The sequence below is a fragment of the Conger conger genome, chromosome 12 (assembly GCF_963514075.1).
Source record: "Conger conger chromosome 12, fConCon1.1, whole genome shotgun sequence".
Lineage (NCBI taxonomy): Eukaryota > Metazoa > Chordata > Actinopteri > Anguilliformes > Congridae > Conger > Conger conger.
Window position 1 is genome coordinate 26,600,895 of NC_083771.1, and position 22,339 is coordinate 26,623,233.

General features: G+C 43.9%; 2 protein-coding genes across 2 annotated transcripts in view; one reads left to right on the forward strand and one right to left on the reverse strand.

Moving 5' to 3' along the window:
* The window catches only part of eeig1b (estrogen-induced osteoclastogenesis regulator 1b), a 29,010-nt gene extending 18,322 nt beyond the window's left edge, over window positions 1–10,688 (reverse strand). The window contains exons 1-2 of the mRNA XM_061262913.1: window positions 10,370–10,688; window positions 9,635–10,032 (exon numbers count right to left, since the gene is read on the reverse strand). Of these exons, the coding sequence (XP_061118897.1) occupies window positions 9,635–9,780 (146 nt within the window). The 5' untranslated portion in view covers window positions 9,781–10,032; window positions 10,370–10,688. The remainder of the gene's footprint in view (window positions 1–9,634; window positions 10,033–10,369) is intronic.
* Window positions 10,689–13,183: 2,495 nt separating this feature from the next.
* Window positions 13,184–22,339, forward strand: part of slc25a25b (solute carrier family 25 member 25b) — a 34,734-nt gene continuing 25,578 nt past the window's right edge. Inside the window, exon 1 of the mRNA XM_061263040.1 lies at window positions 13,184–14,039. Within this exon, the coding sequence (XP_061119024.1) occupies window positions 13,695–14,039 (345 nt within the window). The 5' untranslated portion in view covers window positions 13,184–13,694. The remainder of the gene's footprint in view (window positions 14,040–22,339) is intronic.

Genomic DNA, 22,339 nt, shown 5'->3' on the forward strand with positions numbered 1-22,339 from the left:
TCATTAGCCTCTGAAATACAGCACACCGCCAATCTGAGTTAACCGGAGAAACTGGGCCAGTGAGCTAAAAGACATCTACCCCCCAGGACACACAACCCAGATCAGCTCACATAGAGGAGAGAGAGAGAGAGCTGATCTGAGAGGGAGGGAGGAAGGAGGGAGGGAGAAAGAAAAAGAGAGGGAGAAGTTGAACTTTCTCTTTTTTCCTCTCTTTCTTTCACTAAATTCATGCTTTCTTTTTCTTCATCATTTATTTATATTTAGTCTTCTAATGTAATGCCTCACTTTGCATCCTTTGATTAAAATAATGCAGAGACTTTTTTAGGTGAGGTTCTAGCCCCCTGGGGTTTCCAAACCTCTCCCGCACATTGAGTAAATATTTATTCTGTATAATTTTCCTGAATTGTACATTTCTGCAAAAGATTAAAATAAAATAATAAATAAAAATGAGAGAAAGAGAAAGAGAAAGAGAAAGAGAAAGAGAAAGGGAAAGGGTGAAAGAGAGAGTGAAAGAAAAGGAAAGAAAGAGAGAGGTACAGAGAGAAACAGAGAGGGGGGAAGGGCATGGATGCTATGAAGTCATGTTCAAAAAATGCAGATGCAGCCTTCATGCTCCGATATTCCTTTTGCCTCAGGGCAGTCGCTGTCCCGTTTTTAATAAAAACTCTCCTTACAGTGTGCGTATGGGAGTGTGTGCGCACATGTCAGCAGGTGTGTGTGTGTGTGTGTGTGTGTGGCCATGTGCAGTTATGTGTGCATTGAAGACGTTTGACTGTGTGGCGAGGTCGAGGGCGGGGTGTCTGATGAAGTGAAAGTTGAAGCTGCATGGTATCCCCGCCCCATCCCCCATCCACAACACAGCGGCTATCGCAAGTGTAACCTCCCAGAAAAACTGTGCTACACTACACACAGAAAGATTACTCGCTGTGCGCCAATTCGATCCTCTGTCCAATTGCCATTTACAGAAAACCGAAAGCTGATGTATACATATTTCATAGCCGCACGTGCAGATCCATTCATGCTTTTCTCTCTCCACTGCCTTCTCAGTTTCTTCACTTTCTGAAGAAATTCCAGGAATGTGGAATGTCTGCACTCGACACGTGCAGAGCATTCCCACAGCCGACCGCCCAAGGAAAACATCTGAAAACCACAGAGAGGAACACACACTGTGCGTGTGTATGTGTGTGTGTGTGTGTATGCGCGCGTGTGTCCGTGTGCGTGTGCATGCATGTGCATGTATGTGTGTGTGCGTGTGTGTGCATGTGTCTCTGCACAGCCTCCCTGTGATTGACAGCCGATTTGAGACAGCAGGGGGCAGCTGACAGCTCAGATTCCCCAGCAGACAAAGCGCAGAGGCCAGGCTTTCTGCCCAGTGGAGAGGAGTGAATAATGACCTGCCATAATGACCAATCTGCACAGCCAGCAGGAGGGGCCAGTCTAGGGTATCACAGCAGGGTGAGGGACCGGCAACCTGTCAATCAGCTGTGAGCAATATAGGAGACAGGAGACAGGAGACCCCAAGCAAGCACAAGTCCGTGGGTCAGTACATAGCATCTCACGGGGGTGGAAAGTCCAGGGGTTGCCCTGTGTTTCTTCCAGTCATAAACTCAGCCAGCTAATTTCACTAATTAGTTCTGCCTCCTGCCTGAAGAATTGTGCCAACTAGCAAATTCAGGTGATTAGAGCAAATAATTACTTGTACTTTTTGTAGTCCTGGACTTCCTACCTCTGGTAACTTATTATATAACCTCATAGGTATAAGAATCCAGGATGTGACATCACTTGAAGCAAATGAAAACCACAAAGCTCTTTAAGAATCATTCCCTTACACAATCCACCCTCTTTTAACACCAAAGGATATGTGACAGACCTCCTGTAGAAGGCAGACCTGGAAGTTCAGTTGAGACTTTAATGAATCTTTCACCAACCTCTCCTTAAAGTGGCGTGAGAAAAATACAGTTTTTTTTGCCAGGACATTTCACACAGTCGTTAACGGCAAACGCCTCTCACGCCTCCTCAGATTGTGAACAGGATATAGAACAGGATAAGATGGAGCCGACGATCCCATCCCAGAAATGATTACACAATTATTATACAATCGAGTCACACCCAACACACACCCCATGAATACATACACACAAACAGACACATGCAAATCTCAGGGCGGCCTGTAGCGTAGTGGTTAAGGTACATGACTGGGACCCTCAAGGTCGGTGGTACGATCCCCAGTGTAGCCATAATAAGATCCGCACAGCCGTTGGGCCCTTGAGCAAGGCCCTTAACCCTGCATTGCTCCAGGGGAGGATTGTCTCCTGCTTAGTCTAATCAACTGTACGTGGCTCTAGATAAGGGCATCTGCCAAATGCCATTAATACAATGTAATGTAGTGTCAAAACCAGTCGGACATACAGACACACACACACACACACACACACACACGTTTGGACAGGACAGACGGACGTAGCAGCAGGACAGCGGTGTAGATGAGTTCACTCCACGGTTAATTTCTCATTCACAGCTGTAAAACACCACCAGAGGAGCCAATCCCTCACAAAGCCATTACTTTGCTTTCAGCAAAACGGCCTCCTGATGTCGGTGTAATGACGCAAGGACTATTCCTGTATCCATAACACACACAATAAACCCTGATCAACACTGCCTGGATGGGTGGAGCAGAGACACCATGCAAACATACACCCACATGACCAGGAGTACTTTACACACACACACACACACACACACACACACACACACACACACACACACACACACACTCTATAAGCACTATACAAGCAGAAACATGTATGGATGATGAGACATACACACGCACTTCAGATCTTGTCTGTGTGTGGGCTCTAGTTCATGATTAACAGAAAAGCATCGAAATTAAGCCCAGAACATTATGTGTACGGAACGAGTCCAAAGATCTAACAGGGAAAAACACATTTCCCTCGATTCTGTCTCTTTCTTTTTTGCCCACTCCAGTGGAAATAGTGAATTGATCAGCTGAATCTTTTTCAGAGCGAGAGCGAGAGAGAGAAGGAATATAGACAGGACCCCAGTGAGTTACTCACTCATCACGTGCCCAATCCTACCACCAGCTGTAGGACAGATGTGCTGGGCGCTTGGGGATGACATCATCACACACTTCCCACATTGCGTAAAGCATCCCGGTGACAGTACACGATTTCCTCAGCTCAATGATCTGTTCGGGATCTTTTCGTAGAATGATTTATCGCATTTTGATTGCTGTAAACCTTTGAATCACACTTTCAGAACTTAGTATTCCAGCCATTGCCTAACTAAACGGTAAAACCGTGGGAAAATATCATGTCATCCATGATACATCGTCCATCTTGCGTCTCAGCAATGTTTCAACAATGCAATGATTTCACCATAACAACCTTAAACTAATAAACAAGGCACAAACTGTTGGGTCATACCCATCATTAAGCTTACACACACAGTCTTAATGGAGTCTGCAACACCCAACACAAAGAAATTGAATACATTATATACGAATACAAAAACTAATGGTCAAGTATTAACATTTGCAAATATTTCACTTGTGCTGTGCTCTAGCTTTCAGAGCCAGACATTGTCATGCATTTTTGGCCAGCAATGTACTTTCAGTACCTGGTCACAAGTCTACAGCAATCAAAATGCAAAGTCAGGATACAATCTGCTTGATTCAACAACCTGCTCGGAGTCCTTTCATATCATGATCCAACAAACATATGAAAGAACCCCGAGCGGGTTGTTGAATCAAGCAGATTGCATACTGACGCCAGTGTAGGGATGACTCAATATAACGTACATTGCATCAACCTGTGGGCGCGTGTGGATAACCCAAAACTTATGAAAGACATTTTGTGATCTCCGGGAAGCAACACTTTTGACCATCCGCACTGACACAGGGAGAGCCCTCTGATGAATTGTTTCTAAACAAATCACAGCTACATTCCCAATGTCAATATGAGAGTCTTTCAATAAGCAAGAGATACTCTATGGAAAGACTTCAACACAGCCTTAAATGTATAAAAATGTATAACAATATTCAGTCTTGTCCAGTGCATTTCCATGGGAGAGAATGGTGAGTGAACAAGGCCCTGTTTAAAAAAATAAAAAAATAATAATAATAATTTTTTTACCTCAGTCACTGCACAATCCTGATCAAATTAACACTATGGTTCTCGCCTTAGTCTCCTCCTAGATATTTCTATCCATACTATATGCATTTATTCTATACAGAGTATATACAGTCGATACAGTAGAACAAGCTGCTTCTAGTCAACTTTCTTCTTTCTTTTCTAACAACAACCTGTTAGACCCCCATCAGTCTGGCTTCAGATCAGGCCACTCGACAGAGACCGCGCTCCTCTCCATCAGTGAATCACTCCATGCCGCACGAGCAGCCTCCCTCTCCTCTGTCCTCTTTCTTCTAGATCTCTCTGCTGCCTTCGACACTGTGGGTCACTCCATCCTCCTGTCTGCCCTGTCAGCAAGGGGCATCTGTGGCAGAGCCCTGGACTGGATTGAGTCCTACCTCCCTGGTCGCTCCTTCCAGGTTGCCTGGGCTGGTACGGTATCGACACCTCAGCCCCTAGCCACAGGAGTTCCCCAGGGCTCAGTCCTAGGCCCGCTTCTTTTTTCTCTTCACACTCGTTCCCTTGGCCCTGTGATCACTGCACATGGCCTATCCTACCACTGCTATGCTGACGATACCCAACTCTTCATCTCGTTCCCACCATCTGATACACAGGTTTCAGCCCGTATCTCTGCTTGCCTGAGTGACATCCAGAGCTGGATGGATGACAACCACCATCTAAAGCTCAACCCAGGTAAGACTGAAATGATATTCATCCCTGCTAATACCTCTCCCCATCTGGATCTCTCCATTTCCCTCAGGGATACCACACTTACGCCATCACCCAGTGCAAGGAACCTCGGCGTGGTGATGGACAGCAGACTGTCCCTCTCCGAGAACATTGCAGCGGTGACCCGGTCATGCAGGTTCTTCCTTTACAACATACGGAGAATCTGCCCCTCTCTCAACCCCTACTCGACCCAGCTCCTGGTCCAAGCGATGGTTCTGTCCTGCCTGGACTACTGCAATTCCCTCTTGGCTGGCCTCCCAGCATCCGCCATCAGACCCCTCCAACTTATACAGAATGCAGCAGCTTGTCTGGTCTTCAACCTTCCCAAATACTCACGTCACCCCCCTGCTTACTTCCCTCCACTGGCTGCCTGTCATGGCTCGCATCAAATTCAAAACATTGGTGCTAGCCTTCCAAGCAGTTAAGGGGTCTTCCCCAGCTTACCTACAAAAAAATCATCAGACCCTACACCCCTGCCAGACCTCTTCATTCAGCCTCTACAGGCCGCTTGGCACCTCCCCCTCTCCGAACTTCCACCTCACGCTCACGACTACTGTCTGTTCTTGCTCCACGGTGGTGGAATGAACTCCCCGTTGAGGTCAGAACTGTAGAATCTCTCCCCACCTTCAAGCGCAAACTGAAGACGCACCTCTTCAAGCAGCACCTCTCCCCGTCCCTCTCTACCTCCCTGTGAACCTTAATTGTTGTCTTTCTGTGATTTACTTTTTTGTGTATCGGTATTTTTAGTTGGCTAGGTAACCAGTGTTTGGCTAGTTAAGTTTGGTCACTTTTGCTTTGTTGTTTATTTGTTTGTTTTAAAATAAATAAATAATTCAAATAGGCCCTGGTCCTTATCTTTGTTGTACAGGTAGCAGTTGAAATTGTACTTCCCTCTAGGGTCTTTCAGCGCACTTACCCCTGGTTATTGGTATGCACTTTGTTGTACGTCGCTCTGGATAAGAGCGTCTGCCAAATGCCATTAATGTAATGTAATTTCCCTCCCTCGTTCTCCCCAGCAGTGACATAACGGCCTCCCTGGGAAGGGGGAGGACACAGGGCCTCGTGGGAGAGATCTGCGTGTTCTCACACAGTCCCTGGTACAGGGAGATGTGATGTAACACTGTTAACACACGCACACTCACGCACACTCACGCACACTCACGCACACTCACGCACACTCACGCACACTCACGCACACTCACTCACACTCACTCACACTCACTCACACTCACTCACACTCACTCACACTCACTCACACTCACTCACACTCACTCACACTCACTCACACTCACTCACACTCACACTCACTCACACTCACTCACACTCACTCACACACTCACACACACACTCACACACACTCACACACACTCACACACACTCACACACACTCACACACACTCACACACACTCACACACACTCACACACATACACACACATACACACTCACACATACACACTCACACACACACACACACACACACACACACACATGCCGTCCCCGCCGAGAGATAACCCACCCCGTATCATGCAGACTACTGTATGCACAGATGCACGTACAACAAGCACACCTACACCGACCCACATACAAGAAAGGAAGGACAGATGGATGGACAGACATTTTAGAGCTCTTGACATGGTCATGAGAATACACAGGGGTTAGATAGTCAGCCCCTGAGCCAGTGTAAAAACAAGCTAAATATTTAAACCCTTGATAGCCATTTTTTTTTTTTTTTAAACAAACCACATGCCATAAGCTTGAATCTCACTCAACGGGAAGGGCAGCAGGATGGGTTCTAATCTCAGTCAAATCAATTAAACCGATGGTGCATTAAAGTATCTTTGCAGTTAACACTGCTGCTTGATCCAACGGGCACTGTATCAAGCAGCAGGGCACAGAGTATGCAAACTCAGAGAATGGTCCGGAAAGGTTTGCGTCACTCTAGACGCAAGCATCTGTAAATGAATACTGTACATATGCGGTTATACGATTCCCATGGCTTAACCCCAGCCACACCCAGGCCTGCTGGAGGCGGGTTGGAATGCCACCACACCTGCTCCGTTTTCTGTGAACTAACCCACGCGTCCGTCAGGGTCAGACACGCCCGCGCAGAAGCCTGTAAGCGCACCCTCCACCAGGCCACTTTGATGGACGCATAAGCAGTGCCATTTAATCACACAGCTTGACATTTGGCTTTAAATAAAACAACCCTGTGACAGCCAGGGAATGCCTTCACAACCAGTTGATCTTCATGAATTCATTTTCGACCTCCGGCATGCAGGACTTCGTACAGACAGGAGGTTGAGGAGGATGTTTTTTTTTTTTTTATTCAAGAGCAGTAGCTTTGCAAGGGGAACCTCCCGTATTATACAGCCTGGAGAGTATCCAAGGAGGCATAAATAAAAATACGGACAGTAAAATACATACTATGTGGTTCGTGCTAATGGAAAATCTGGCAGTTACAAGCAAAAAGATTTGTTTGAGCACAAGCGGTTCCAAGTAGGCCAATTGCCAAGAAGAGAGGGGGCAGACAACCCTGGGGGTGTCTCCACGGGGCACAAATGAGAAACAGAATAGCAATTACGGAGTTAGCCATTAATCTGCAGGGCGCACACAACAGAAGCCACCGAGGTTCACCTTTTAAAACTTCTCCTTCAAGAAGCCTGGGCAGAAGCTTGCACCATGAGTGCAGGAAAAGATACAACCAGAGCAAAACAAACTGTACTGTATTTGCTTTGGTTTTTGTTTTCTGCCATTTTGGAAAAATGGCTATAAACATCAACAGGGATAAACAAAAACAAGACAAAAACGTGAAAAGTGCAGAGGCCAGTTACAAGTGCAAGCCCAGTTAATATGGCACAATACGGTCTGGTGATTTCCTGAACCAGTAGTCACATTTATGAGAAAGTGATGCATCTCACAAGGAACAAATCTGCCTCAAGAACATCGTAAAATTGTTTCGAATTGGACTTTTACTAGTGACAAAGTCATACCCATCATTAATAATGGAGAAGAACACCTCCACCTGTTTATTTCAGATATCCAGTCGAGGGCTGAGCACCCTATAGTTATTCTTCCCCTCCTTTACCAGTTTGGGAAATTCTTGTGGATTCCAGACACTCTCTCAAAGTGATGAAACTTGGCAATGTGTCACAAGAGCAATGGGATACATACCAGGAATTTAAGAATATTTGAACAATCACAGATGTCTTCACTGTTACATTAGCTAGTCAGTATTGTGCAACCTGTTGTACAGTCTCCATTTCAATGCCGCTTATCAGCCATGAAAGATTGTATTGTTTTGTACTGCCGCCTGTAATGTCACATGTTTGGACTGCAGAATATGGGCGCTACATTCAGTCATTACAAAACCATTATTAATAAAGCAACCATAAAAGTAACAGCTCACTCAGTGCTTACATGACACCAGTAAACTTCCCACAAAAATTACAGACATAAAAAATGCGCAAAATATTGTAAATGCTTGCATTTTTTAAATTACGACATTCCCCTTGAACCCCACCATTGCTGCGTGCAGCTACATTCATGCTTATTTATGCTTATAAACCCTGCAAATCTAATAACAATAAGCATAAGACTAATGCTTGTATGCCGAAGACACAATTACACAAAAGCGAAAATGTCCAAAAAGAACAATCCCCTCTGCTCTCTCCAGATTTCTTAAACCATAATGCATTCAAAATTGTAAACTGAGCACACACAGAGTACTAACTTAGTACGATGGCCACAGTATTCACGCACAAATAAAACAGGCCAGTTCTTCAACCCGAGAATTTGCTGCCCGCAGATTTATATGCTCAAGTCCGTGACCCCATAAAAAAGCAGCACCACACCAGTCAGGAAACACACCGGCATTGCTGACCAACAATTAGGCAACATGTACCCTGATGAAAAAAAAACAAAACCGCTCAAGCGATGTTTTGAAACAGTTGGTAGCTGGTTGACCAGTTAGACCAGCTCAAACTATGTTTTGAAACAGCTGGTAGCTGTTTGACCAGTTAGACCAGTTCAAGCTATGTTTTGGTTATTTCAAGCTGGCCATAGGGATGTACACCAGGTATTTTACACCAGGGTACAGCTGTCCATAACTGCTTTTTAAGCCTACATTCTGCCTATACTAGTCACTAACACTAAAGTAATACAATTCCATCATATGAGCAGGGCAGAGAAGGGAAAACAATGGATGTCATTGCCAACACTCACATGTCCGGTTCCATTCGTCTTTTGTATAATGGACTGGGCCAGTTTTGCAGACACAGATTAAGCCTAGTCCTCAACTAAATTATATTTCGAGTGTAGATTCCACAAATAAAACTCAATTTAGTCCGGGACTAAACTGAATCTGTTTAAACCGGCACTAAATGTAAAAATAGCCAACCACATACGGCATACTTTGCGAGTTATCTCTGATGCAGCAGAGCTTCCTCTAATGAAGTACAAAAAAGGCTACTAAATGTAGTCGCGTGAGCGTACTTCCTTGCTTTTCCCAAAACCACGAGTCTACAGGGCACCTGTGAATGAACGTACCACGGTTCGGGTGAAGCGCAAATGCTCAAGATCGACTAATTGCAGTTGTGCATCTTGGACACCTTGACTGGTTTACAAATTGACGATGCGTGAACAATCGCAATCCGCATGAAATCCAAAATGAAAATGCAATGATCCAGGCTACAAATAAAGCAGTCACACACTGTCACGATATACACTGGCTGATACGGCAGTGCTGTGAAGACGTACCTTGAAGACGAAGCTCTGAAATCTCCCCCGTCCAGCAATCTGATTTTGCAGAAGAGCACCCCATTTACGAACGGCACAGCCGTCAGTTCCTCCAGCGTAAAAGTGGTTTGAAACTTGAACTTTTTCTTTTTCATTAAAAATGCCATGGTTTGTGGATCCTTTGCGTTGAAATGAAGTGTCACCGAGAGCCTAGCCTTTTAAAATGCTCACGAAATAAAAATGATACCTTCTAAATCAAAACAAAATCAGCAAAATAATATTCTGTAAAAATATATAATAACATTAAAAAAGTAGTTGTGATGTTAAATGCTGAGGTGATTTTAATCAGGTGCTTGGCAATTCTTTCTAACTGTGTTCTGGTTCAGCATCTCGGAATCGCCTTGTCGATCTGTGATGACCTACAAACAAAACAAAATAGTAGGCTTTCAGCATTATAAGCTACAAGAGACACGTATAATGATCAGAAAACGCCTAAAAATAGGCCTGATAGTCTCATTTAAATATTTGTCGCTGACATTTATCCTACATTTAAGAATTACATTTTACTGAGATTAGTCTAGTTTTCCCTTGCAGTTCAAGACTTAGCGAGAAATTGTAATCACCCTAACTAAAAAAAGAGCTATGACACTCCTGGACCTGAACGAGCATTGTTAAAACGTGGTAGACACGTTGCAAATTCACAAATCCTGGATCCCCAAAGACACTTGGCAGAAAATAAACTTTAATGCTACTTACTGAGCCGCGGAATTCAACCATGGTCTTCACATTTTGTGGTTAGCGATCGCTGGGTTGGTAGTGTGCGTAGCCTATCTCGAGGGCTATAGTCTATCCACAAACTGCGCCGCAATTCTTCGGCGAACTAGATAAAATTAATGCACCGCACACGTAGGCAAAAACAAAATCGTCATGCAGCTAGACAACAAACTAAATCCCACCAGACAGACGCGGGAACTTGCTGACAATCTTTAAAAAAAGACGAACAGCCTAATATTTGACCAAAACTACGGTACACAGTTCCTCAAGCCGACCGAGGTTGATCTCTACCAGCTGACGAGTGACGCCGTGCTTCAGAACTTGATAAACTAGTCGAAGCCCTCCTCCACTGGCCAAGAAAAGCATCAGGCGCCGCCTTCGTTGAAGAATGCTCATTGCATGGACTCTGGGCCAAGCGGGCCAAAAGCAAAATGTTGGATTCGCTGTGAAAACAAAGTTCGGAGTAGTTCTAGACAGCGTATCCAGCGTTAGTTCCAAAATGTAATGTAACAAATGGTGCAGAGACGTTATTAACCTTCACGAATTACACAGGAATTGGCACCAAGCGCAAGGTAGTTGCGCACCTCATTCCTTCAGGCTCACGCACCCTCGAGAGCGATTGACAGTCCGGCTTACTCAGTTTGCCAGCTTCGTATGTGTCCAGGATTTATACAGGACTGAGGTGGCAACCCTAAGTAGTTCCAGAGCATAAAGTGTAATATTATTTTGCTGAATGGGCTACTCGATGTGATGTGCAATTCATTTGTTCAACTAGGGGATTTAAAATTACAATTCAGTTCACAATAAATTACGATTATCAAAAAGTATGAGAAAACCTTGTCAGTTAAATTCAAATAACTAGCAGTATACTATACACATCGTTAGGAAAACTACCAATTAATTAAACCTTGACTTAACTGGACATAATAGCCTACATTCACTCACTGACCCAAGACTAAAGGTTGAATTTGTTTATTGATCGGCTACCAAGCTGATTTAAAAGTCCTAGCCTATGTGATGAAGAGTTCACTGTCACATTCACCCCTGCCTCCTGAAGAGTGTTTCTGGTCTATTGGATGTTTGGGGTTTTTCATCATTATGGTGAGATTTGTTTGGTCATCAACTGTAGAGGTCAGTAGAGCTCTTCCTTTGCCTTCCAGGACCTTTGCAATTACTGAGCTCACCAGTGCTCTCTTTATTCTTTCTAAGGTAAAGCCTATGGTTTGGTCTATGTCTCCGACTGATTTATTTCTTATATCTTATTTCAGTCTCATAATGGCTTCCTTGACTTTCATTGGCACATCTCTGATTCTCATGTTGGCAAATGCCTATAGCAGACTCAAAAGTCTAGAATGGAGACTAGATACTGAAAGTTCTCTTATAACTACACTAAAGAAGCAATTGTACACACCGGACAAATCAGAAACACCCGTGAAGTCATTTTTCCCAACTATTATGGTGCCCTGAAATAGGAAGCTATATAAAAATGTATAAAAATACCTAATGTGAAACACATGTGAATTCTTTGTTTAAAAATAAAACAAATGTGGAGTCCACAGCCAAATTTAAAAAAAGTGTCTTTGTCCCAAACACTGTGAAGGGTGCATAAGACTCGACAGCGTGTTACGCAACACTCACACAGTTACGGTAATAATAAGGAAATTATCTTATGAACTTCTTTTTCATGTACATTAGTTTCTGAAGGGAGACAAATGAGAATGTTTCTCCTCAGAATGTCAATCTTATTAGGCCTACATGTATCAATTAAAAATGCTCTTTCCAAAACAAGATAGCAGGTAGTTGTAGCTACATTCATTTTGGCTGAAAAACTAATCGTTCTAGTATGTAGTTTTGTTGTTTTACGCAGTTTTTCTACCCTATCCTTAGTCCATGGCCATAGTTCTCTTGCTAAATAGCTCCATCTGATGGCGTATATGTCATATTACTGTTTTACGCCACCGTTTTGGTTAGGCTTGCCTGATCACGCAAAAGCTCCTCTAAACTTTACTTGTGCTCACTAGCTCATACCCAGCCAGATAGCTTCATAAGTTTTTGCATCAAACTTATAATGAAAGCCTATCTAGAAAGGAATAAGCAGCGTAACAAACAGCGTTGTGGTCAAGGTACATGGTTCAATCCCCAGTGTAGCTACAATAAGATCCGCACAGCTGTTGGGCTCTTGGGCAAGGCCCTTAACCCTGCATTACTCCAGGGGAGGATTGTCTCCTGCTTAGTCTAATCAACTGTACATCACTCTGGATAAGAGCGTCTGCCAAATGCCATGAATGCAATGTAATGAGATATTACACTCCCTGTGTTAATCTGTGCCTGAGAAACTGGCCGGTGGTGTCACAGGTTTAAATCAGTCCTGATTAGAAAGGATGAGTGAAACCCAGCAGGACTACTGGCTTTGAGGTTTGAGCATCCTTGCCCGATTGTATAGGACCAACTCAAAATAGAATGGCTGCTTTTCCATACGTTGATGAAAAATAAGGTCAGAGATGTTTCATTTAGAATTATGTATTGTTTGAATTTCATAATAAACAATGGCAGGGCCTAAATAAACAACGAGTGTACATGAACGGATGTTAGTATACGTGTAGTTTTACAAATGACGTCCGACCAACCTTTATGACAGACCAAAATGCAATGCAATGCAAGGTATGCATCGTCACGTCACTCAGCTAGGGCTATTAGCATATTTGGCGCGGATTGGATACTGGACCTATCAATCATCTATAATTCGCCCCTCCTATTTTGGCCTCATTTCCTTCTTTGCCGAACCGCTCTCCAATTTAGCCGGCTTGTTCATACCTGCATCATCTATCAGTCAGAAAGTCAAACCGGAGACATTTGGATATAAATATAAACAGGAAACACTATATACTATATATGCTATATACGAGGGTCAACGGTGTCATCGGAATCCCCTAAGCGGGCTGGCTCCAGAGTGAATACGTGGATAGCGGCTGTCAGCATCCAACTGCCGAGAGGGAGTGAGTAACGCGATTAGTTTACTACAGTCGAGAACAAGGCAAGAATAATAGTTAGTCCAGCGATTTCGAAAACTGTTGGACTGCTCAGAACTGTTGGAAACGGCTCTGAAATAGTTACGCAAAAAGAAAAGAAGTGTCACATCTCAAGGATTGTGTCAACGAGAGCCTAGCAGAGTCGGGTAAAACAAAAGCATAAAGCTGACTGCGAGCCTGTAGATTTACATTTTGAATGAGCGGTGTGCTGCATCTGAGCTGGATAGCTAGCAATAGTTAATGCACTGGTCTGACGTTTGATACATTGTTGGCACCACATGATGCAACAGCAGCGATCGTTCGTCTCCCCTCTGCTTAGCGGTGTCTTCTGTCACTGTACCCCAGAAGATGTCCCGTCGGGTTCGGACCCCGGTGGTGGGGTCGAGTCCGCTTCTGTGACCCCATCTAAGTTGTGGGACTGCCCGACTTCTCAGGCAGAAGACAGAACGTGCGATTCGTCGCGTCCCTGTGGCGGCGCTCTCTGTAGCGAAGCGGAGCAAGAACACCGACTCAAAGTACTTTTCCAAGTATTGGACGTCAATAAGGACGGTGGCATCTGCGTCAACGACCTGACAATCGGACTGAAAAAGCTTGGCGTTCATCGCACCGAAAATGAACTCATGGTGAGTCGGTATCAATTTGGATTTGCTAAAAGTGTGTCTCGATGCCTGAAGGTAATCCGAAGGTCAGCTTATCTTTGTATCGCCTATGTGAAGAGTGAATCATGCGTTCAGTGAGGTAGGGTCACCGACGTATTGATGATTAGCCATTGATTACTAAGCTACATTATGATGTATTAATATAAACTTGTATTATGACATCATCAAAGGTGTACGCTTATTCTCGAAATATGTCGCGAATGACAACATTCACACATGGTTTGTTTAACATTTTTGATTGCTCTAATACGAGCGCTTTATTCAACACAAATGTCGTTCATAGTTTATCATTTCCTCCGTAACCTAACATTACCCCTGAAATCATAATGATGTATCTTTTTCGTAATTGTCACGCTGCTTACCAATGCTTCAATTCGCGCGCACGTTACTGTTATTGGTTGTACAAGCATGTCGTTTTAACGTAACCTAATGTAGCCTAATCATTAAAGCCTGCGATATATTGTTAAAGTGTAGGTGTTTATTGGACAATAGTTTGGACAGAGACAGACGTATGGCACAGAAAATCCTATTGTTGTCCGTGAGGTGGAAACGCGCTGGTGCACTGCCACATCGAGTGACCTGATTTGGGTTGTTTTATTTTAACCCTGCTAAGCCGAAGCCTTCAGCCCAATTGAACGGCTTATACGTTGATAGGATACGATTGTCTTAATCGTGCTGTTCAGTTAGTCCATGCACATGACATTAAATAAAAAATTAAGCATTCCGTGCCTGGCCCGAGTTCAATGCATTTAGCTATTGCTCAATAACATTGGCTACGGTGTTACAATTGTTACACTCAGTGACAACTTTATTAGGCACACCTTTCTCATGCTGGGCGGACCTGTCTTTTCCCACAGTGCAGCCTGGATTCTTAGTGGCATGGATTCAAGGTGCTGGAAACATTCCTTAGAGATTCTGGTCCATGTTGACATGATAAAAATCTCCTATTCCTCCACATCCCAAAGGTGCTCAATTGGAAGGAGATCTGTTGACTGGGGGGTAGCATTGGAGTACACTGAACTCATTGTCATGTTAGTGGAACCAGATTGAGATGAGCTTGTGCTTTGTGACATGGTGCGTTATTTAAGATGGAAGTAGCTATCAGAAGATGGGTAGACAGTGGCCCTAAAGGGAGGCCCAAGGTCAGCAACAATACTCAGGTAGGCTGTGGCAATGCTTAGTTTGTATTAAGGGGCCTAATATGGGCCAAGAAAACATTCCCCATTCTATTTCACCACCACCACCAGCCTGAACCATTGGCACAAGGCAGGAAGGATCCATGGATTCATGTTGTCTGACCCTACCATCTGCATGCCGCAGCAGAAATCGAGAGACGTCAGACCAGGCGACTTTTTCCAATCTGCAGCTGTCCAGAGTTTGTGAGCCTGTGCCCACTCTACATGGGGGCATTAGCAGTGTGGCAGGAACGCTGGCCAACATTGAGACAGCTATGATAATTATGTACAGAAATGACCACAGTGTAAACACTACTCTGTGCAGAACACATTGAGGACAGGAAAGATGTTATCATATTTGTTTGTAAACTATAAAGGTCAGCAAGATGGGGGAGATATACTGAGATCCATTGCAGTTTGTTTTCCAATCTTTAGAATTTTGTGGTATGAGCTGCAATTAGAACATCCAAATTTCTTAATTATGCCTGCTTGTACCCTGATAACAGCTTTGAAGGCATGAGTGGATTCATATATAATATTTTCTATCCTAAGTGTTGTCATTTTTTTAAATGCAGGGTTGCATTTGCCTACCGGTGCCTCTGCTATGTTATTAAAACTTGACAATTATATGTCTGACACACCCTAGCTTGGGTTATCTGCTGGCAGAGCTAAAAAAAAAAAAAAAAAAGGAACCATGCAAAACACCAGAGGTCAAAAGAACATAGACCAGGGTAATTTGTGGTTAATTTCAGATTGCGCTGGAGAAACTATTGGTGAGGGAAACTTTGGTCTGTTGTGAACACTCAAGGTGTTCCCTCCAGCTCCAGCAAGGTCCCGTGCCCAACCCGAGTGAGTCACTGAAGGAACAGCAACACACTGTACCTGTCTGAGGGGAACAGGCTGTTCCGCCTACGGAGGAGTGAGACGTTCCTGCTTTCCCTGGCACTGACTCCAGGATTGGGCTTTTTTTCTAGACACACCACCTAGCAGAACCCATGATCCCTGTTTTTCAGGTAATCATCAGAATAGGGAATAAATACATAATGATGAAAGCAGGTCATACAAGCCCATCTAGGCTGGTTATTTATCAACAGATCAGAGAGGATTCAGCAATGCACCAACCCTGAGGGTGTTTGCCTCGGCTAAATGGCCTCACAGTCTGTTGACCTCTCCCTCTGTCATTTCCACCTATACTCCATTGTTCTGGTGACAGAAATCAACTTGAAAAAATGTTTTTGATCGCATTTAATCTCCATGGGCTGGCACAGAGCTTAAATCTAGAGCAGGTGAAATTGCTCACACAGAGCCACTGACATTGAGAGTTGCCTCTAAACAGGATAGTGAGTGAGTTTATGGGGAAGTTGTCTACGTGGGAACCATCCTCCTTCTCAGGCACCTGGTTCTGCTACAAAGGAAACAAACAAACAAACAAACAAACAAACAAGCAAACAAACAAAACGAACCTGTAGTGCCCATCAGAAACCAGGCAGATTCTACATGCTGGGCAGTTTTCGGCAGAATGTGCCAGGATTTAACCAGTGACTGTGTAATGCTCTGAGCAGCTTGGTCCTGTTTGCCAGACCCCTTTGCAATAAAGTGCTATCAAATTTAATTCGTCAGTGTGTGTGTGTGTGTGTGAGGTTCGATTCCATTGAATTTATCCATTGAATTAATTTTTTTATTTGACCAAAATGAACTGACATTGACCCATTGATGGTGTGTGTGCGCATGTGTGTTAAAAGCCGGCTGGTGGTATGCGGTGGCGAGGCAAGTGTCAGTTTGGCAGAGAACACTCCTAACCAGCCCGCTGCCCTTTTTTCCTTTAACTCACTCTGGCCTTGTCCACGCCTCTCTTCCTGCCAGGCCCGTGGCTGTAGCCATTGTGGTTTGCCGTGCTTCGAATCACAAACAAGCACCCCAGCTTAAAAGAGCTTCTGTCCAACATTCTGTCCAACTCTCAGGCCCTTTGTCAGTGTAAGTCCTGGCACACGAGTCTATGTTGGCTCATAGAATATTGAGGCTATTCCTGGAAGAAGTGAACCTCAACAAAATCTATTAATGGAAAAAATATATAACTAAGTAAAATGCTTTATCCCTTTCGGAAAATATGACCAGGAAAATATCTTTGAAGATTGACTGTTTTAAAAGAAAATGCAATTTTCAAGCATAATCAAGGTATATTTTTGGTAAAAAAAATAAATAATTCAGCACCTAAAGAGTTAAAGTATTTTCAAATATTAATTTGACCAATTGGGTTAGCATTGGGCCCCGATGCAGAAGTACTTGGGTCTAAACTATGGTGAAAGAACTGGATTAGCAAGCAGACATAAGGCTGAGGGTTCTGTACTGTATTTATGTGTGTGCCAATTGTCCATCTGTATGATTACATAATATGGAGCCTGAATTATCTTGTCTTAGGGAACTCACAAGGCATAATAATAATAATAATAATAATAGTAATAGCAGTAATAATAATCATACTAATAATGTATTTTGCTGTGAACCCCTGGATTGAGCCCTATAGTTTGGGCTCTGTTGGCTGCTGCTGTGTGATACAGCAGCTGCAGCAGGTGGAGTGGACTCCACTCACTCCGTTATTTGCATGGTGAGTCATGCATCTATTTGCTTAGTGCAAATTTAACAAATACTGTTGTCTAGAACATTTGTATAAAATGCTGCAGTTTAAGGGTGTTTAAAGCAAATGGCAGAGACAGAGGGAAGGCGGTGGAGAAGGGTACACAAAAGTGGAATAGAACAGCGATTCGGTTAGCTGGTGGTTCAGTTGACTGGTCAGTCTTTCGATCAGTGAATGAGTCAGTTGATTAGTCAGTTGTTTAAATGGATCACTTGTTCAGTTGCTGGGTCAATCTTTGAAAATGATTTGAACACCTGAGGGTGTTGTTTGGCTGTAGCATTTTATTATCTGTGTTCAATATAAACCTCAATAATTGCATAAGGAATGTTGACTGCATTATGATTCATACTCCAAAAGCGAATGGTATGGTCTGTCTCAGATCTCTGTGCTCTCTTACAGCAGGGACAAGTGTTTGGGTTATGTAGCCAAGGTATTTATTGATGTTTGTTGTTGTTCAAGACACTGCCCTTAAAGGTACAATGGGTAAGATCTTTGTGTTTTGTTAGAAGACCATTGTAAATCCCTTCCTATTGTTGACACTCTGTACCGAAACATTGTATAACTGTACAATAATTCAAGCACATTGGTTCTAATTGCCGCAGCCAATGGCGTTTCAATGTCAGCGTGTTTACAGAGAACGGGGAGGGATAAACAGTATTGTGGTTTGAAGGGGTTTGTTGCTGCTATTCCTCTCTTCCTCCTATAGTTTACCTCCAACCCAAAGAAGAGAAGAGTCTCTGTCAACATCACGTCTTTCGCTCCTCCGCTCCCGTTCCCTGTGGGTCAGGGGGGTGAATTTTAGGACCTATTATTTTCTTCCCATGCCTGCTCCCCCTCAGTCCTATTGTTGAGAAATATGATATTTATTTCCACTCTTAAGCTGAGAATACACAGCATTAACTCTTATTGAAATCTAGTGACAAGTGTTCATTTAAGAACTGGTCTGATTGTCTTGCTGACAACTGACAAGTGCTGGATAGCTAAAAATATTATCCAAAACTAAAGGAAAACTGAGGTAATCTCATTCGACCCACCTATCGGAGGTTTCTCTAATGACCTTAGGGCTGCTATCTTGTTATGTCATATTACTGTAGATCTCTTGCCAAGTGTGTGTGGTGTCACACATGATTCAGCCCTCAAATTTGATTAAAAAATTAAATTTCTGTACAAACCAGTTTCTTTCAACTTGGAGCCTGGCTAAAACCAAGCCCTTCCCTTCATTTAAAAACATTGAAATAGTCATCAACAAACTTCACCTCATCCCATCTCCACTGTTGTAATTCCCTGTATCTACAGTTTACAGTGATCAGTACATAGGGTGGTCTGTAGCGTAGTGGTTAAGGTACATGACTGGGACACGCTAGGTCAGTGGTAATTGTGTATCCACAATAAGACCCGCACAGCTGTTGGGCCCTTGAGCAAGGCCCTTAATCCTGCATTGCTCCAGGGGAGGATTGTCTCCTGCTTAGTCTAATCAACTGTACTTCGCTCTGGATAAAAGCGTGAGCCAAAATGCCAATAATGTAATGTAATGTACCTTTGCCGCCAGAGGCAGTACGAAAGGCTTTCAACAAGTACGAAAAAGAGAGAACGCATCAACACCTCTTCTTGGTTCCCTGCACTGTTAGTTTTAGGTTTGGTCCCTCTATACCAGGGGTGTCAAACTCCAGTCATGGAGGGCCACAGTACTTGCTGATGTTTGTGATTTCCTTTCACTCAGCAGTCAAATTAAGAGAACAAAGTGTGTGGACTCTTTAGCCAATGAAAGACTTTGAAATGTATCTCTCGTGCTGAAACACACCAAAAACCAGCAGACACTGCGGCCCTCCAGGACTGGAGTTTGACACCCCTGCTCTATGCGGTATATCTCTGATCCTCTTCGCCCCTGTTCCTCGCCTAGGTCACTTGAGATCCTCCATGCAGTCACTGTTTTCTGTTCCTCCGTCTGATTGGGCACTGGGCCTTTGACCTGGCCACTCAGAGGCTGTGTAACAGATTTCCCGTTGTTAGGGGCAGCTCCCTCTATTTTACACTTTTAACTCTCATCTCAAATCCTATCATTTTTCCCCTTAAATCCATTATTCCCTGTCCCTATCCCTGTCATTGTTTTGTGTATTAGTGCCTTGTCTTTGTGGGGGGTTTTTTATTCACTTTTTATTTCTTTCTTTTGCACATGCTCACGTACTTATTAAATCTACGGCACATTTGTTGACGGTAGTCATTTTAAGTGTGCTTTAGAAATAAACTGGACTTGCCTGTAATGGGATGTTTGTGCTGTCAGAGAGCTTTGGTGCCGGTGTATATTCTGTCTGGCCAGTTTCAGCTGATGTCTGCAGTTTAGAATGTTCTGTGTGACTGACTGAACAGGAATGGGAGGCCCCAGGAATGCTGCTCTCACCCTGGCAGGGGGCACTGTCTCCCTGGGGAACCTGCTGCTGGGGGCAGGGTAGGATAACCAAAGCTGTTCAGTGTGCTCGACATCATATCGCAATATTTTAGGTTGTGCCGGTGGTCATGCATGTATGTGTGTGTGTGTACTAGTATGTGTATAGATGTGTGTGTGTGTGTGTGTGTGTGTGTGTGTGTGTGGTGTTTGTATGTGTCTGTGTGTGTATATGTGTGTGAGCTTGTGTTTATGCGTGTGTATTCGTTGCTGTTGGAGTTGAATTAAAATGTTACACCCTTGACAGGAACTAGTATATCTTGCCTGTAGGGGGTGCTGTTTTCTATGCAGAGGTCCAAATTCAGACGAAGGAAGGAGACTCCCAGAGTTATAGGAATTCATATGTACAGTACCTGGGGAAGTGGGGTGCACTGGCAAGCGATCAGGAGAATGCAGGAATGATGGCAGTGAAGAATGGTGAACAGGCTGATACTAAGACTAAAACAGGCTACTTGTATGTGCATGGCATGAGTGTGTGCGTGTGAGTATGTGTGTTTGCTTGTGTGTGAGTGTGTGTTTATGTGCTTGTGTGAAGCTAGTCACACAAAGATGCTTGTATTAATCAGGGGTATTTGTCACTGTATGTTGTTGTTTTGAGAAAACCTTTTAAGATGTGCATCCACGTCCATCCATGTGCCTTCCCCACACACACACACACACACACACACGTGTGCACATGTACCTATGCACACACACACACTGATGGGCATGCACACACATGCACGCACACACATATACACACACGTATGCACATGTATGTATGTACGCAAACACACACGCACAAAGATGGGCATGCACACACACACAAACACACACTCACACACATACGAACATGCATGCACACAGGTGCAGGGTCATGCAGAGAAGCCACTTCATCACTGACCTCTGACCTCTGGTTACATCAGTGCTAACTAACATACATGTGTGCCATCAACCCTGCATGAGCGCACAGCCCAGCTGGGGCACAGCCCTGCTGGAGCACAGCCCTGCTGGAAGTGTCCCCAGCCTGGGCTGTACCCTGCTGCACCCATGCCGTAGACCCATTTCACTCCTAAATTCAGCGGTGGGAGCGCGGCAGCGTGCTAATGACCCCGGAAGGCTGAGAGGGAAGGCTCACCGGGGTCACGACCTGCCATGTGACCTGCCGCATTTGCATTACCAGCAGATTTGCGTCGCTGACTTTAGCAGGTGACACCGCAATCAAATCGTGTCCTTAAAAAGAAAAATATACTTTCCGTGAGCTTTTTCCCACAATTCATACAGCTTTCGTATTTCCTTTCCTTCTCACCTCAGCATGAAAATACTTTACACCGCAAAATACAAAAAAGTGAGTTAATCAAGCATTTTAGTCTTATGTTTAGACTTAAAATCTTATTTCTGTTAGGTAAAAAAGGTAAAAACTAGTAGGGAAAGACAATTTCACTTAAAAAGTAACTCACAAAAAGTAAGTCACAAAAGTAACTTCAAAAACACAAATATTTTGTTCCTAGTGGGGGAAAGAATTCTCGTTATAAGAATAAAACCCTTTTTTGCAGCGTTGAAAAACCTTTTCTGTGCTGCCTGTCAGTGACAAGAGCTTCTCGAAAACAAGTATGAATTTGCAAGTAATATTTAAATATTGCTCCCGATCATCTAATAATTAATGGTCTGCAAGAGGTGTTTTTTTCCCCAGAGGCCTTATCTGGAACATGGAGACACACAGTCCTCAAAATAAGGCAAAACCTGTCAATCTCAGTCATAGATGTAAATCGAGCCATTTGCCTGGTAAAAATATCTAAAGGGAATATACTTACTCTCTCCTGCATCCTAATCTTACCTCTCGGCCTGCTATTGATTCCCTACTCCCGCTCCACACTCCGACCTCTACTCCTGCTCCCTAGCCCTACCCCTGTCAGTTTGCATGTTGTCTGTCCGTGGTGTGTATGTGAGTGATCCCTGTGTCAGCTCAGTGAATGGATTACCGTAGGTACACTCAGGGGGATTTCAGAGCTGACCACACGCTGAGCTATTT